At 36.5% G+C, this 18,975-nt stretch overlaps 1 protein-coding gene across 6 annotated transcripts in view; it reads left to right on the top strand.

The window, feature by feature from the left end:
- brsk2a (BR serine/threonine kinase 2a) overlaps positions 1-18,975 on the top strand; it is a 348,751-nt gene that overhangs the window by 258,200 nt on the left and 71,576 nt on the right. For all 6 annotated transcript variants that reach the window (XM_067435984.1, XM_067435983.1, XM_067435986.1 and 3 more), the window contains exons 5-7: positions 890-1,006; positions 12,180-12,213; positions 12,313-12,381. In XM_067435984.1, the coding sequence (XP_067292085.1) occupies positions 890-1,006; positions 12,180-12,213; positions 12,313-12,381 (220 nt within the window). The remainder of the gene's footprint in view (positions 1-889; positions 1,007-12,179; positions 12,214-12,312; positions 12,382-18,975) is intronic.

The raw sequence follows: 18,975 nt of genomic DNA, 5'->3' as shown, positions 1-18,975 counted from the left end.
ACCTAAAATGATCAAAATTGAAACTACTGGGGAAACAAATACTCCTACATCTCGGATGCCCAAGAGGTAAGCTAAAACATATCAAAATTTAATTTCAAAGTGAACTATCCCTTTAATCATTCAAAACTCTTTAAAGTCTATCTTAAACTACCTAGAGTTTTATTTGTCTTGGTTTTTTGTTGTTTTGTTTTCATTTTGTCTATTTTTTCGTTTTGGTCTCGTCTCATCTGTTTAGTTGTTTCCCTTTGTTTTGTTTCATCTCGTCTCATCTTTTCTTTTGTGCTTTTATATTGTTTTTAATTTCATTGTTCTTTTTGTCTCGACTCCTGTTTTGTTTTGTTACGTCTTTTTTTGTGTGTTTTCTTTGTTTTTCATTTTGTTTTTCTTTTCTTCTCATCTGGTCTCATCTTCTTTTGGTTTGTTTTTGTCTCATCTCTTGTTTTTTTGGTTTTATTTTAATTTCTTTTTATTTTGTCTCATATTTTATGTCCACAATACTTTTGTTTCTTTTGCACAAAACCGCTTGTAAACAGTGTCATCTGCCACACAGAAAAAAGTGGGCCAACAAATTAAGAGAAAGTTTTGGATTCATTTTGATGGTTGGAAGAAGCTATTTGATGGCGACCCCGGGGTCGGAAGAGTGCTTAAAAAAATCAGACACCGTCACAGCGGACATCTGTCATCACCTCCCACAGGGTCTTGTAGACTAGTGGTTCTGAAAGAAAGAGATGGAAGAAACAGAGATCATTGCAAAAAAGAACAACTGATGCAAGGCCAAATATACTGAAATATAAACTTAAAAAATAAATAAAACATTGTGTCATTGCCCCAGTTTTCACATCTCATTTCAATGTTTCTTTGTCTTCTCCTTGATTTTCCTTTCGAACAGCCACAGGGACCTGAAGCCGGAGAACCTGTTGCTGGACGAGAAGAATAACATCAGGATAGCAGACTTCGGCATGGCGTCTCTGCAGGTGGGGGACAGTCTTCTGGAAACCAGCTGTGGGTGAGTGAACCTGAGCATCATTATAACACTAATGATGAGGACGAGCGCTGCCTTCAGGTTGGACCGTATAGGATGTCAGTCATTCTCTCTTTATGTGTGCAAATCATACTATATTTTTTCATGTGCTCCATAGTTGCTTAACCCTATATAGCCTACTGTATCATATTTGATTTGCACAATTCTAAGACCTCCACATTAATATAATTTTAATAAAGCAAACATAAGATTTACTTTTATATAATTATTAACATTCTAACATGGACATTTATAGGACTCAGGCAAAAATGTAAGTATTAAATATGATGCATAAGACCAATCTTTTAAATATCATCTTACTAAGACATATTTTTCTGAGAAATAGTGATAACTGATATCTATATGCATTTTATGTAAGTAGTCTGTTACACTGTTATAAAGATCTCATTGATCTACATTATAAGCTAAATAATTTGATCAGAATTTCATCTTTTTGGCTATAAAAAATATCAGCGAGCACCATATTGCATATTTTTGCTCAGTTTTGTTCTGTATTTCCCCCCACTCATTGAGTAATGAGCTTCATATGTCCTTGTATCATATTGTATGAGCCATAAAAGCCTGACGTGTCCAAAAGGATGCTCAACAAAAAAAACATATGCTTATTTCCCCCATAAAAGCTCTATAAACTGTTCCGAAATTGGATTTTTCGGACTATTATGTCAGGCTTTACAGAGTTAAATTATATTTTCTTTCATGCGGTCTTAATAATTGTATATGTTTTTGGACATGCATATGGACATGTTTTTTTAAATGGCGAAAAAAAACACATTACGTTAATTTAAAGACTATTGATTAAGTCTAATGGAGTTCATTAAGCACAATAAGTACAATGGTCCAAAGATGTTTGATTAAAACAAATAGTGCCACAAAACCATTTTTTGAGTGTAAAAATTACTTCTGTACCTTTAAGACTTCAATATAAATGTCTGATGATTGGCTAACTTTTTTGCATCTGAAATGAGTAACATATCTGCCAAGTTTTTGGGACAGACTGGGAAGAGGCTTTGAGTTGTGAATATTTGTGAAAAAAAAATATTCCGTTTTTCATCATTTTAAATGTACAACTTTAGCTCATAAAAATGTCAATCTGCATCACATATCATCTTTTTATTTTACTCTGTATTTGTCAGAAGTTTCTACTAATTAGGCGACTTTCATAAAAATGTCTTGAAATGTCTGGTACATATTTCATCACAAAATAAATAGAAAAAAACCTGTATAAATTATGTCTTGCATACTGAAAATGCAGCCTATTTTAGTAGCAGGAAGCTTTGTTTTTCAGTGTTTTCATAATTTGTGAAAGATTAAGAAAGAAAAGAAGAAAACACATAATAAATTCATCCAGGCTTCTTTATATAAAATGTGTTTTTTTAAGTATTTGACTGATAAATTACCTCTGGACCTAATCTCTTCTAAGTGGGCTTTTTTAAACTAAATAAATAAAAAAACTTTTATTTGTTTTGTTCATTCATTTACACAACAATTGCATTTTGGGGCCTGAAAATGCAAACTTTTGAAAAAGTTTCCTATATGTTTTGCATGTTTTGAAAACTGTACCGTCTATCTTCATGAACTAAAACATGTGATTGTGAAAACCGTGATGCGTATGTGTATTATGTGTACAGTCTATGGGCATGCGCGAGTACTTATATAGTGACATGGCCATCGAGAGAGAGAGAGAGAGAGAGAGAGAGAGAGAGAGAGAGAGAGAGAGAGAGAGAGAGGTCATTCTTCCTTCGCTTCTGTGACTTCAGACTTGCTCATACAGGAGTAAAGTGTTAATCTTGAATCACACACATTACACAATATACTAATCACACAGATAACAAATCAATTATTACTTCAGAAATAGACATTCAAATGAATAGAAGTCTTTTCAAATACATACACTACAATTAAACATTTTGGGGCTGGTTCTGTGCACACCGATCAGTCATAACAGGTGAAGTGAATAACAACTATTATCTCTTCATCATGGCACCTGTTAGTGGGTGGGATAAATTAGGCATCGAGTGAACATTTCGTCCTCAAATTTGATGTCTTAGAAGCAGGAAAAATGGGCAAGCTTAAGAATTTGAGCGAGTTTGACAAGGGCCAAATTGTAATGGCTGAGCATCTCCAAAACTGCAGCTCTTGTGGGGTGTTCCCGGTCTGCAGTGGTCAGTATCTATCAAAAGTGCTCCAAGGAAGGAACAGTGGAGACACGGCCACAGGGAAATGGGCGGCCAAGGCTCATTGATGCACGTGGGGAGGGAAGGCTGAAGGCCATGTGGTCTGATCAAACAGATGAGCTACTGTAGCTCAATTTGCTCAAGAAGTTAATGCTGGTTCTGACAGAGAGGTGTCAGAATACACAGCGCATCGCAGTTTGTTGTGTATGGGGCTGCATAGCCACAGACCAGTCAGGGTTCCCATGCTGACCCCTGTCCGCCACCGAAAACACCAACAGTGGGCATATGAGCAACAGAACTGGACCATGGAGTAATGGAAGACGGTGGCCTGGTCTGATGAATCACGTTTTCTTTATCATCACATGGATGGCCTGGGTGAGTGTGTTGCTTACCTGGGGAACACATTGCACCAGGATGCACTATGGGAAGAAGGCACGCCGGCGTAGGCAGTGTGATGCTTTGGGCAATGTCCAGCTAGGAAACCTTTGGGTCCTGCCATCCATGTGGATGTTACTTTGACACGTACCCCCTACCTAAGCATTGTTGTAGACCATGTACACCCTTTCATGGAAACGGTATTCCCTGGTGGCTGTGGCTCTATCAGCAGGATAATGTGTCCTGACACAAAGCAAAAATGGTAAAGAAATAGTTTGAGGAGCACAACAACAAGTCTGAGGTGTTGACTTGACCTCCAAATTCCCCAGATCTCAAGCCAATCGAGCAGCCGCAGGATCCATTGAGTCCATGCCTCGACGGGTCAGGGCTGTATTAGCAGCAAAAGGGGGACCATCACAATATTAGGAATATTATGCCTGATCCTATGTGTGTGTAATTATTCCTGTGATCAAAGCTGAATATTCAGCATCATCCAGTCTTCAGTGTCACATGATCCTTCAGAAATCATTCTAATATTATGGTTTGCTGCTCAAGAAACAGTTCTGATTATTATTAATGTTGAAAACAGTTGTGCTGCTTCATATTCTTATGGAAATTCTTTGATGAATATTTTCAGGATTCTTCAATGACTATAAGCAGGGTTATTACAGTTAACTAAAGCTAAAACCATTTTAAAAAATCATTACTTGATGTATAATAACTGAAATTAAAAATACACTTTTTTAAATTTAATTATTCTTATTTTAGTTGCCAAGGCAATTAAGTTTAACTTGATGTGCTAACATAACTAAATAGACAAACAAAAACAAAAAATTATAATAAGAATAATAATACAAAGGTAAAACACAATTACTAAATCTTTAAACATAAAAAAAGTAAAACAAATAATTTCCAATGATACTAAAATCAAAAGAAAGTTAAAAAAGTATTTATTTGAGGGGAAAAAAACACGTAAATATGTATAATTTCACTTTTGAACAATTAAATGCATCCTTGCTAAATAATCTTAGATATATAACCTATAAATAATATATCAGACAATGTGGAGGCAACCAATGAACACTCAGCTGTATTTTATGTCACGCCTTCTCTGACATAATTACTGTGATTATCTGTCATGAAAACCCAGAGCTTTCTTTTCTTCTGTTGTTTGGTCGAGGCCTGGTGTGAAGAGATAGGAGCCTGACTCATTTATTGCCCTTTATTTCTTTCTTAATGTAATCATTTCTCCTCTCAATAAGCGACTTTGCTCCACATATGCTATAAAACATTTTGCCTTTTGTCAGTAGATTAACTTTGCCATGCTTGCCCGACCTTTAGGATTTCACTCAGACATGGCCATAGATTAAAGCCCAATGCAATAAAATCCCTGCACAAAGAGTCACCTGATGTTACATAATGACATCTTTGCAGAGGTCAAACCAGACCTTCGTGTACCTTTGTGTGCGCTGGCGTCACGGCCACCGCGGGTCAGGATCTACAGGACTTTGTGTCACACAGGAAGTCACAGTAGCCTCCCAGCGCCATGACTCATCATCGGCTATCGGAATGAATATGTATGGGTCCCATCATCCTAAAAATGATCTCCAAAGCAGCTTCGTGTTGATTCTGGGCTGAATGTCCTTGACGTTTTCAGTGACCCCAAAACAATTTTAAACCTGTCTGAAGGGGCTTATTTTGTGATAGTATCATTATATTATCCCACTTGTTACATGGATTCTTAGTAAATATATACATACTGTACATGGACATAACATATTAATTAATTTAGGTTATATATACAGTGCCCTCCACAATTATTGGCACCCCTGTTTAAGATGTGGTCGCAGACTTCTAAAAATTCTCCTTTTTTTTAAACAACATAGAACCAAAATGCAAAAAAAGAGAAAAACCCTACCGTTCATTTATGTACATTACTTTGGTGGTAAAAAAAATCAAAGATTTAGAAAGAAAAAAAAACCTTGAAATCATGTGTCCCACAATTATTGGCACCCCTGATGTTAATACTTTGTTCCACCCCCTTTTGCCAACAAGAGATCCCTTAATCTTCTCCTATAACATTTCACAAGATTGGAGAACACAGAGAGAGGGTTCTTTGACTATTCTTCTTTGCACAATCTTTATAGATCATAGTGTCCTGGGTCGTCTTATGCACTCTCCTCTTAAGCTCGCCCCACAGGTTTTCGATTGGGTTAAGGTCTGGGAAATTAGATGGCCATGGGAGGGCCTTGAGTTTGTGACTGCTGAACCATTTTTGTGTAGATTTTGCCACATGTTTTGGATCATTATCCTGGTGACGACGACCCATCTTCAGCTTTCTGGCAGAGGGCATCAGGTTTTTATTTAGAATGTCCTGGTAGTTCAAAGCATTCATAATGCCATGCACCCTAACAAGGTTCCCAGGGCCTTTGGAAGAGAAACAGGCCCACAGCATCACAGATCCTCCACCATACTTCACGGTGGGCATGAGGTGCTTTCCGGCATACTAATCTTTTGTTTTACGCCAGACACACTAAGAGTGTCTGTTGCCAAACGCTCAATCTTAGTCTCATCTGACCAAAGCACACGATCCCAGTTGAAGTCCCAGTACCGCTTATCAAACTCCAGACGTTTACGCTTGTGAGTGTTAGTGAGAAAAGGCTTTTTCCTTACATGCCTCCCAAACAGCTTGTTGGCATGTAGAGAGCATCTGATGGTTGTTTTGGAGACTTTGTGACCCCAAGATTCCACTCTTTGTTGCAATTCTGTGACAGTGAGCTGAGGACATTTTTTTACTTCACTTACCATCTTCCTCACTATGCGTTGTGGCAAGATAAACTTGGGACCTCTTCCAGCCTTGTTTGTCACTGTTTAGTTGTTTTAAACTTCTTAATGATTCCTCTGACTATAGATATGGGGAAGTTAAGGCGAGTGGCTATTTTCTTGTAGCCATTGCCTGACTTATGAAGGTCGACACACATCTGCCTTTCTTGAATGGTGTGTTTTCTTGTCTTTGCCATGTTAAAAAAAGGGGTAAGAGAATTAGGCCTCTGTGTCACATCATATTTATACCCCAGGGAAGCAGGAACTCATGAATTACTAATTAAAATTTCCTAGATACCCTAACCAACTTTAGCAACTACAGAAAAATATATTTAGAAAAAAAAATAAATTACATTTTTCAGAGGAATTGTTAGGGGTGCCAATAATTGTGGGACACATGATTTCAAGTGGGTTTTTTCCCCCTAAATGTGTGATTTTTTTTTTTTTTTTTTTTACCACCAAAGTAATGTACTTAAATGAAAAGTTGGATTTTTCTCTTTTTTTGCATTTTGGTTCTATGTTGTTTTAAAAAAAGGGAGAATTTTTTGAAGTCCACGACCACACCTTGTCAAATATGAACTTTTATGCAAAAGTAGAGCAACTTTAGTAAGAGACAGTCATTATGAAAAGATTGCAAGTATCTTGTGATCTCTCTCCTCTCAGCTAATGATGGAAATATGAAGGAAAAATTGATAGTTAGCAGCTTACCAGACTTTCCGGAGTACTGCGACTCTTTTAAGAAAATTGATGTATGGCACAGCGTATTTGATTGTGTGAAATCGAAGTAGGTTTATTTTTTTTTTTAAATTAATAACATTGTTTAATTCATCCATCCATCCATCCATCCATCCATCCATCCATCCATCCATCCATCCATCCATCCATCCATCCATCCATCCATCCATCCAGTATTTTATCAATTGAATCATTATTTTTCAAACAAAGCTTCATTCATTCATTCATTCATTCATTCATTCATTCATTCATTCATTCATTCATTCATTCATTCATTCATTCATTCTTTAAAGCCATTCATTAATTTATTTTTTCATCACTTAAATATATTTGTTTATTAATTTAATCAATCAATTCATTCATTAATTAATTTCTCCATATATTCATGAATTTGTTTTTTTTAAAACACCATTCATTCCTTCATTATTATAAAAAAAAACATTTGTTCAAACATTTTTTTATTCATTCATTCATCCATTAATTTGTTTAACGTGTATTTATTAAAGTTTTAACTTATCTTTTATTCAATCATTCTTTTAAAAACTGTATTTATAGTTCTATCCAGATGTTCTCTTATTTGTTTAAATCTGCAGTCCAAAGTTTTTTTTTGGTTAAAAATGATCCAAAATAAATTTGAGCAAGTTCGCAACAAGCCAGTATCCAAAATGATCTCCTTACCTCAGCCCTATTCACAGCGGTAAGCTTGTAATAATGTGTTATAATTCGAGAGGTACTGCTGGATTTCCGTCTGTATACATAAAGAAGGAGTCCGGCTAGTAGTATTAACGCACCTTACCACATGAGAGGACAGCATGTTCTTCAGCGGATCACATCTCACGGCAGCTGGAGGAATTCAATTTATCATTTTGATGGCAGATTGTAATCCAAAAAGGCCCAAATGACATCATCACTGACAGCTGGAGATTCACCTGTAGTCAAAAGATTCAACTGAACGTACAGAATCTACAGGTAACGCCAATAAACACTAAATACAGTAGTCACGCAATGCTAATGCTTTTAACATTAACATTTTGAGATTAAAATATAACAATAATAATAATTTGCACGGTTTGATGTTATACGAGCGATTGTTAGATTTAATCACCGTTGGTAGAATGATTTACTGTAATGTTTTGTTCCCAAATATAGCAGACATGCTACTTGTTCACATTAAATTTTCTGGTGAAAATTCTTATTTAGGTTACTCTAAGACGTAGAATCTGTGATTCTGAAGAATAGTATCCACACCGCACACACTCCTCAAAACTTCAACTTCAACTTCAACTTCATTTATTTATAGAGCACTTTCAACACCACAAGTGGAACCAAAGTGCTGTACATGAGGTATACAAGAAAATTTAAAAATAATAGGTGTAAAATAAAACATTAGATTCATCCGCGCTGAGGAGACCCGCAACTCACGTCCAGATGATAACTCAGTAAATAACTGCAATTGCAGGTTTCAAACAGAGATGGCGACACAGAGGCAAAGCTTACCAATGAACGTCTTTTTATATTTTTTTTTCCATGTATGTAGATCCTAAGCGTGACTGAGTAACGACTCAACTTGCAACAGCCCCACTTTGGCTCTGAGATGTACACACTCTGAGACCTACATAATATGGGCATTATTGATTCTGAGCTTCATAGATGCCTTCCGCTAGTTTTATGGTGTTTATTTTTGTATCGCTATTACCATGCACCATTTTGGCTTAATGATCATTGTACATTGCAGCAAAAAGACACATTTGAACCCATATGTCTCATCATTTGCACACCCACATCAGTTATGAGGCAGCTAATATCTGCCTGTCATTGGTTGAGGAGTTTTGCAGAAATGAGAGAGGAAATGAGCTCTAGCAAACAGCTTGGAGTAGATAAATGATCTGGCACCACGTACTGCAGGGGTTCCTCCATAAACTCATCCGTTAATGGGTGTATTTTTAGCTCTAATTTGCCTTCCTCATCAACATAAACAATGGAAACATTTTACGACCTTAAAACATCCGATTGGTTTTGATCTCTCAGATGTACACGCACCTGCTTCAGAGGAAAACAACTGAAATGGTGTGGTTACGCCATCACAATCATAATAAGCAGCAGGCCTGTCTAGGCTAATGTGTTGAGGGCAGTAAGTTTGAAGTAAAAGTGCAGTCTGTTTTAGAGGCTGATGTGTACTGAACAGCTTCAGCAATGTTTTATGAAAATGTAATGCAGCTTGTTGTTAGGACCATGTACTGTAAAAAAGATGGACAGCGCGTCTCCACATCTTTCCACTGTAGCAAAATGAAGCCAAAATATCCGGAGAATAAGAAACGGTTGTTGCAGGTTACTTTACCCGGAGCCCGAGTCTGTGCAGTATTAGAGCCTCTGTATCAAGGTCATGTAATTAGAATCTCTGGTTTTTTTCCTTCAGTATTAAGTAGTAGGAAATTACTAGTCATTTTTTATCAGCTATGTTCCGTTAATTTTGTACATTGGTAAGTTTTATCAGGGCGCGAAGAAATATAGAGCTAATGCCATCTTCCTAATGATATCTCTCAAGGGTAGCATGCACAGGGTGAAAAGCAAACATTCCAAGAGACTTGAGGTACTCCATACTGAACTTGTGATTGACACCTCTTTATTTACTGCTACAAACTGATAACGGTCATAAAGGATGGGTTGAAGCATGCCAATGCAATCCTACTAATGCCACCATCATTTTCGAGTCTATTCAAAAGAATATTGTGGTAGAGTTCATTTTTTACTGGAACTAAGAGGCCAAGCCCAACCCCTGAAAAACAACCCCACACCATAATCCTCCATCAACCAAACTTTACACTTGTCACATTGCAATCAGGCAAGTACCGTTCTCCTGGCAACCGCCAAACTCAGATTCGCCAATCAGATTGCCTGACAGAGAAGCGTGATTCATCACTCGAGAGAAAACGTCTCTACTGCTCTATAGTTTCATATTTCATATTATTCATAGTTGTCCATGAAGATATTCCTTCAACGCCACCAGATCTGCTCTTAACCCAAACGGCAGCATTTCGGTTGCCGTTTGTAGTGTTTCTGTATGCAGCTGGAGTACTTCAAGTTGAATACATTTAGATGATAAGAAAAAGCTCTCACTAACAGGATTCATATTTGCATAGCTGCATGCTTGTAACAGTGTTTGAGGGATCATGGGAGATGTTTACAGCTTGCTGAGAAACTCACCCAATAATATGATTAACTCTGAACGTGCATGTTTATCTCTGAAAAATGACAAAAAAAAAAAAAAAAATTGGGCAGAGTATGTGTAGATGCACAACTCTGTTGTAGAATATAATTTGTCAAGAAAGATTAATGGAGACAGGATGTCAGCTAGTGAAACAGGAAGTACTGTCAACATGTCATGACCCTAATTACTCTGGGAAGATGTTATCTTCTTCTTTAGTGTCTTTGTGTCTCTCCAACCATTTTGATATTAATCATTCTAAGCAAACAGTATCAAACGTCACAGATCAGTGCCCATGGGAAACGTCTACAATTCTTTGGCTTTAGGAGATTACAGCTTTTGTAGTGATCTGAGCGTTGCCTTCCATGATTGTATATTGTTTGTTTAATAAAAAATAATATAGTGACACGGATTATTTTGGAACGAGCAAGATAAGATGTTGCAGATCATCTGAAAGAGGTTTCTTGAGTTCTCCAAGGCTGCATTAATCAAAATTATAAAAAAGTAATATTGTGAAATATTGTTACAATTTAAAATAACCATTTTTCTACTTTAATATAATTGAAAATCGAATGTATTCCAATGAGGGTAAAGCTGATTTTTTTGTTCAGTCTTCAGTGTCACATGATCCTTTTTATCAGTATTTTCAGAGCACAGAAATACTAATGATTTTTGAAGGATTATGTAACACAAAAGACTGAAAATCAGTTCAAAAGATGAAATATTAATTGAAGGCACCATGCAGGATTTTTCATGTTTTAGTTTAAATATAGTTAGTGAAATATTAGGTTTTATATTTGGTCACAATAATGACCGGTGGGAAGCAGCATAGTCATATTTCATACAAATTCTTCCATTGAAAAGAGGTTTTGGCTGTTCTGTCATTTGTTGTCATTTGCGGATGTGTTGGACCCAAATGTGGTGGATGTTCATGAGAGCCGGTTGGTGTGCCCCATCGATGTGGGGGTTGGGGGGTGGTTCATACAGGTTGGTTCACCTCTGCATCACCATTTCGTGGGCTGCCGGACGGCCCGGGTGGGCCGTTTCCCGCAGATGCTCCCTATTTGGGCAATCACTGTTGTGGCCACTTTCACTTGCCTCTTCTTCAAGTTTGGGAAGAGTGGTGATGGGTCACGCACTGTGAACTGTGTGGAAGTGAACGGATGATGACTGATGGCAGCCGGGACCTGTGTTTTCAATTTAAACACTGTTATTCTACCGGTCACAATTGTGACCCTTACCAATTTTACACCAGATTTACAAGCAAAATATCAAAATGTATGTACAGGAGTATAATTCTTAAACTACATCAGTAGTAGACCCTTTAAAGAATATATGTACAAAATATGATCCAAATATGAAGTCCAAATGTTTCTTATTTTATTTAAATATAATTGTTTTTCATTATGTACTGCCCTTCAGAAGCTACAGAAGTTACTTGCATGTTTCCTGGAAGATGAATTAAGAACAATTTATTAACAATTCAAAAGAGTTCCCCAAAATGGATCATTCAGGGAATGACACACAGTAGTATGAAATGGTTCATATACTTTTCCACAGAGTCATTTTAATATATTAAGCTATGTATTTGTCTTGTGGACTATATGTAAATGTCTTTTATGTAAAATATCTTATTCAAGACAGCACTAAATAAAAAATAACATGCATTTTAAATTATCTCTTTTATTTTGTGTAAATTTTTCACATTCTGCAAGAGGTTATTGCCAGTGTGTGTGTGTGTGTGTTTATGTGTATGTTTATATATTTGAGAGATTATTGTACACAGTTATTACTGTCAGTAACTCCAGTTGATGTCTTTTCACAGATCTCCTCATTATGCGTGTCCTGAAGTGATCCGGGTGAGTATTAAACTTTGTGGAAGAAAAAGAGAATTATGAATGGAAGACCTGATCTCAAATGAGAGTTATTGCATTTGTACTGTGTCTTCTCTCTGTTAGGGAGAGAAGTATGACGGAAGGAAAGCAGACGTTTGGAGCTGTGGGGTCATTCTGTTCGCTCTGTTGGTGGTGAGTCATTCAAGACTTTACCTCACAGGAACAGTTCAGCCAAATATAACATTCAGTCAACAATTACTCACCTTCATGTTGTTCTAAACCCATAATAGTTAATTTATTCAATATGTTTGCCTTCAGTGTATGGAACAATGATGAAAGACTCATGAACTGGCATTTTTGCATGCGCTTATACCTTAGATTAGGTCATATATTGGGCCATATTTTAACCATCTGAAGCGCATGGCGTAGGTTCACTTAGAGCGTGTACAAATACACTTTTGCTAGTTTAACGATGATAAAAATGGTCAGCACACCAGGCACATGGACCAAAAGGGTTGTGCCTAGTCTCTTAATGAATCATGGGTGTGTTTTGGGCGTAACGTGCAATAAACCAATCAGAGTCTCATCTCCCATTCCCTTTACAAGCCAGTTGCGCTCGCACCATGGCGGATTCACTATTTGCATGGTGGGGTTTTTGAGCAGAAAGACAACGATTCTACAGAGAGGAATCCTTTTATTTTTAATATTTAAACATTTTTGTGTGCTACTTGCACATCCCTGTGTGTGTAGGTGTGTTATGCGCCCGCAATTGTTGTAGTCAAGACCACCTAAACCGAGACGGCGTCAAGACCAGCACTCCTTAAAGGGAGTGTATGTAAGATTGTGGCCTAAACTGGTACTGTAATCACTTTCAAATGACCGTAGAGCGGTGTATCCCTCTACCTCTCCCCCTGACTCGAGGTTGCCAGATAGGCTGCAGGATCCAGCAGGAACGTCTGTGGTAACTAGAGCAGATCTGGCAACCCGAAACACTACTGACTTTGTGATTGGTCAATAGGTGGAGGGCGGAGCTTCAGGCCAAAGCACAACATGTCAACATCAAAATCAGTTGAGCGCTGCAACAACAACTTTTAAATGACAATATCCTGGCTGGTCTACTAGTCAGTAATATAAGTATTTGAAAATAACATGATTTCTTAATGTCTAGTGACATATCAGGGTCATTTTATGATGAATTAAAATACATTTCTTACATACAGTTCCTTTAAATTAATCTAAAAGATCCATATCTACTATCTGAGAAATTACTTATATTTAATTAATAAATGTAATTAGAATAGTAAGGCGCTATAGGGCTGTTACCAATCAAAACACTGACAATAAAATTAATGGCACAGAAATTGCATCTGCATTGGTACAATTATACTTTCATAAATAATGTTAAGATTAATTTATCATTAAAACATTAACTTAACAATCACGTCATAATTTATTCAACTGATTGGTTCATAGCAGCTGATTTAATAATGAAACATTGCAGAATTAGCAAAGCCACAGTTTAATATTAACTTCTCGCTTGTTGAACTTTTGTATAAATCAATATCATTTGCACTCACGCTTATATTCATGAAAGGTGATATTGATTAATTATATTCTGTGTTATATGAAAAAAAAAAACTAAACCTCAATATTTTTTGGCCATTTATATATATTTTGGCTATTTGAGACAACCCTGTAGGGGTGTCCCCGACTAAGGATTTACACATTAGAATCAGAATTTTCGAATCTCTCTATGGTCGACCGATAGTCGAATCATCTGTGTGTGTAAACCATAGACCGGAAAAAAATAAACGGTATAAACGGGTTGGAAAGGGCAGGACACTAGTCAGTAGAAGGCTAAGACTATTTTTATTTTACTTTACACGCCACACAGCCACCACTTTTAATAAAGTGATCAAAACTAGGCTACACTACACATTCGTAAATTAACCGTTCTCTCATAACATTTAAAAGCCGGGATCGAAACACAGAACATCACGCAAATATATAAAATAACATTTTGATAAATAAACCTAAAAAAATACCTGCCTAGCGAGGAAAATAACACTTTGAGTGCGTTTATATGCACGTTCTTAAGCCGCTTGTGCCTTAAGGGGGTCGCACACCGGACTGAAGCTCAGCGGCATGTCTTAGGTAACGTTATCTCACACCAGGCAGACGTGAACACAATATACGCGCGAGCTCAATGTTGAATCGACTTCTGACAGAAGAGCTGCACGATGAGTGTATCTTGTAGCACAGGGTGAAATCAGTATGTACATTCACGATTTGAGGGAAATATACATTTAATCGCCGCGGAAAGGCGTCGAATGCCGCCGTCGGCCCAGCTAACAGGGAACGTTCTCAAAACGTTGGCTAACGTTCTCTGAAAGTTCTCTGTTATCAAAAAACATTCTTGCAGTATCGTTATTAGAACGTTGTGTCAACGTTATTTGCTATTGAGAAACGTTCTAAAAACGTTAGCTATAAAACGTTTTTTTTACATTGTTTGTGGAACATTTTAAAAGCGTTACTACACTAAAAAAAGTATAAGTCATTACAAATTAGTCATACAGCTTTTTTCTCAAACTTCAGATACATATTTTGTATATCCAGAGACAACTTAATGACACTTAAATGCTATTTTCGTGTATATATTTATTTTTTTACAATCAGAAGAAAAATCTAGTAAACTAATTATGTATTAAATATAAATGTAATATAAATATAAAAGTCAATTATAAAAGTGGTTTTAGCTTTTTTAAGAAAGATGTCAATAAACAAAAGCAAGTACATTAAAGGAGAAAACAGGAATATTTTACTTGATCATTCTCTAAACCCTTATAAGAACGTTATTTAACGTTCTTAGAACCTAATGAGAACATTAATACAACGCTCCACAAACTGGACATTTCAACGTTCCTAGAACATTCAAAAACGTTTTTAGAACTTAATGGGAACGTTAGGGAAACATTCTTAAAACCTAAAATTGTTAGCTGGGGGTGTATATTTGAATTTTAAAGGCGCGGCGCGTCCGGTGCGAAGCTCAGTGCCCTTAAAGGGGCGACACGTCTTTATAACACTAATATTGAGCACCCCGATATTGCCAAAATGGTATGATCCTCATTTCATAACACCCGCGAAGATTCGACCATGAGATCAGTGGTCGAATCCGGTCCTGCATATCGATGCATCGAATCTTCAACTATTAGGGGTCACCCCTAATTCAAACACATTTTACTATGTCGCTGATTTAAAAAGAGCGATGGATGTTTGAAGATAGTCGTATTTTCAGAATGTTATCATCAGAAATGCCATGTTATCTATTCACATGCGTATGTGAATGAAGGCTGGGAATTGATGTTTCTAAGTCCAAAAGACAATAAAATGTTGCACAAGTGTTGGGCCTCTGCACTGCATTATTATCAGATTTTATTTGAAACGTTTTACCTTCGCGTTTGAGCCGCAGCGATATCCCAAGAGTTCCAGCTCATTTCAAATGCTCTTGTTCAATTTGGAGAGTAAAATTGAGACCCTTGAGTCTGAGAGGTTTATCTCTCCGCGCAGAGCCACTGGCCTGCATTTTAAACCCGAGCGGGATTGTTTTTGACGTTCTAGAAATGATGACTGAGTTCTTTCTTCAGAGATCATTCAGTGTGCTTGTGTAACTTCAGCACAGACTAGAGCTGCTCATTCACATTACATTCAAACAACCACTTTTCTTTTTTCTCTTCACCTCATCTTGTCTCTTTTCTGTCCTCTTTTGTCTTTCATCTCATTTCGTCTCGTCTCGTTTTGCCTCGTGTGATCTTGTCTTGTTTCCTTGTGTTGATCTGGTGTCGCCTCCTTTTTGTCCCTTCTTTCATTTTGTCTCGTTTCGTTTTCCTCTGGTCTCATCTCATTTCGTCTCAGCTCATGTCATCTTGTCTTATTCTCTTTTTTCATTTAGTCTCATTTTAAGTTGTTTCGTCTCTTCTCTTCAGTTTTTGTCTCATTTCATCCCACTGCATCTCATCTGATCTTGTCTCGCAACCTTGACTCTTGACTCTTTTATTTTGTCTCATCTTGTTACATTTCATTTTGTCTTGTTTTTTTTGGTCTCGTGCCATATTGTTTTGTCTCTTTTCTTCTGTTTTCTTCTCTCGAGTTAACTTCTCTCGTCTCTTTCTCTTATTGTCTCATTTTGTCTCATTTTAAAGGTGCCCTGGAATAATTTGAAACAATGTGTTAAATTGTTCTCTGATATCTACATAGAGTGTATGTGGCTTTTTTAAAGCCAAAAATTGTCCAGATACAGTTTTACAGGTCCATTTACAACACTATAAATTGTCCCTAGGATGTAATGCTTTGTTTTTGCCTTATTTGGAAGAGTCATGAATATTAATGTTGAGCTCTACTTTGATTGGCTTATTTAAGCAGCTCACAGCAGTTCAGTGAAGCGGCTCGTGAGTCCTGACAGAACACAGACTGACTAAAAGACACTTTTAAGCAGAACATTTTAAGCAGAACATTGATCAAATGCAGCTTACTTGTTTATTGGCGTTTTCAGATCATCCGCACACGAGAAAAAGCTCGCGTTCGTGCGGTTGCCAGATTTCAGTAATTAAATCCCCCTTCAGAGCTTTTCTGTGAAAAAAAAACGTATTATATCTGGTGTTTTACCTAAACATGTCCAATATGGCAACCATATGCACGCGAGCGAGCTCTAGCGCCGGTGATCTGAAAACAACAATAAACAAGCTGCATTTTATGAATCTCCATTTGAGATGTTCTGCTTAAAGTGTCATTCAGCCTACATTTTAGAATTTTTTTCGTCAATGATATTGCATGTTTATATAACGTTAGTCACAATGTAGGCTAACGTTACGCAGTGACTGTGATGTAGCCTAATCTGAAATACAAATCAGCAAAAAAATCATAGGTCTACTTCAGTTCTCAAAAATATAAATATATAACTTATATTTTTATAAAATGAATAGCCTTGTCAAATGACAGTCGTTTTATCTTATATGGTGGAAAAGGTGACGTTTGCTAGAAGGATCGCGTGAACGATCTGTAAGCAACGTATCTACGGTTGTATTTTGTAATACAAAATAATATTACCCTTTGTCATTAGACACACTATTTAGTTTTGTATGATCCTTTGAGTTTCCTATTGTTACTGTACTAGCATCTTGCATCATCTAGACAATGCGGTCTCTCTAAGAAACTTTCAATTTAATCAGTTTAATCAAATAAATTGTTTAAACAGTCAATAAGTGGATAAATCTCTACTTACTGCTTGCAGGAGTACAGTTGTAATTGCCCCTTTCTTCAGTTTAAGACGCTGAGCGAAGCTTGCTTGAAATGAGCCGAACAAACGGACAAACTTGAATTAAATTGTTGTGGTATCGGATTATAAACATCAACCATGACTGTTGACATTTTTATCTGTGGGAAGGGTAGAAAAGTCTCCTGCACAGCCTGGAACATGATGTGTGTCCATGCGAGCAGCTTTTTTTTATGATTCTCTCCCATTTCCGCCTGACAATGAACATGTTCGGACAGATGCAAATGTTGGGGGCGTACATATAAATGATCCCCATCGATTGCGTCACAGTTGGTGTTATGTTAAGATTCACTTATTTTTCCGTGGTGTTTTTTATTCACCAGATTAACATAAGAAGTAGGAGGCAATGGTGTTTGAGACTCACAGTATGTGATGTCCATGTACTGAACTCTTATTATTTCATTATGGCAAGGTTAATTCAATTTTTAATTATAGGGCACCTTTAAGTTGTTTTGTCTCTTCTCTTCAGTTTTTGTCTCATTTCATCCCACTGCATCTCATCTCATCTCATCTCATGAGACCTTGACTCTTGACTCTTTTATTTTGTCTCGTCTTGTTACATTTCATTTAGTCTTGTTTTGTTTGGTCTCGTGCCATATTGTTTTGTCTCTCTTCTCTTCTGTTTTCCTTTCATCTCATTGCATCTCGTCTCATGTCTCCTCCTCTCGTATCATTTTTGTCTCTTTCATTTTGTCTCATCGCGTTGCATTCCATTTGTTCTTGTCTCTTCTCTCAAGTTTACTTCTCTCGTCTCATTGTCTCATTTTGTCTCATTTTTTTGATTCTCTTCTTTCATTTTGTCATTGTATTGAGGCTCATTTCACCTCATCTTGTTTAATTTTGTTCTTTTTCATTTGATCTCATCTCATCTCATTTGGTCTTATGTAGGGTTGGGCATCGTTTTGATTTGAACGATTCTGATTCTGATTCCGATTCCGATTCTTACTTTCGATTCCGGTTCTTTTCGATTCTCGATTCCGATTCTGCATATACTGTCAATTAGATATTTTTTATATATATATATATATTTTTTTTTTTTTGTCCGTCTTTTGAAAGTCTAGGCAATCAAACATTTCTTCTGAAGAGATCACTTTATATGATAAAGCTTTTAAGCTTTTTCTCATATATAAACATTGATCAATTACTATTAAAATTATCTCACAAATATTTGTTAACTCAATGCATTTTTTACAACGGGGTGATTGCGCTGCAATAGTTTACACACAGCACAAGTAAGCTTGATTTTGAATGGTAAATTGAATAAACAAAGATGCATATTACAAAAAATAGCACAAATAAATACAATAGAATAAAAGATATAAATGAAATAGACTGCTTTATTTTTTCAGGTAGGTCTAACATTCAGGTAAGAAACGGAATAAAAAAACGCAAAGTGGCTAAATAAATTTAAAATAACATTGGATAATGTTTTTGCAAAAAAATAAATAGTTTCATAT

This window comes from Pseudorasbora parva, chromosome 25, assembly GCF_024679245.1.
Source record: "Pseudorasbora parva isolate DD20220531a chromosome 25, ASM2467924v1, whole genome shotgun sequence".
Lineage (NCBI taxonomy): Eukaryota > Metazoa > Chordata > Actinopteri > Cypriniformes > Gobionidae > Pseudorasbora > Pseudorasbora parva.
This window is presented reverse-complemented; position numbering and strand designations above follow the sequence as displayed.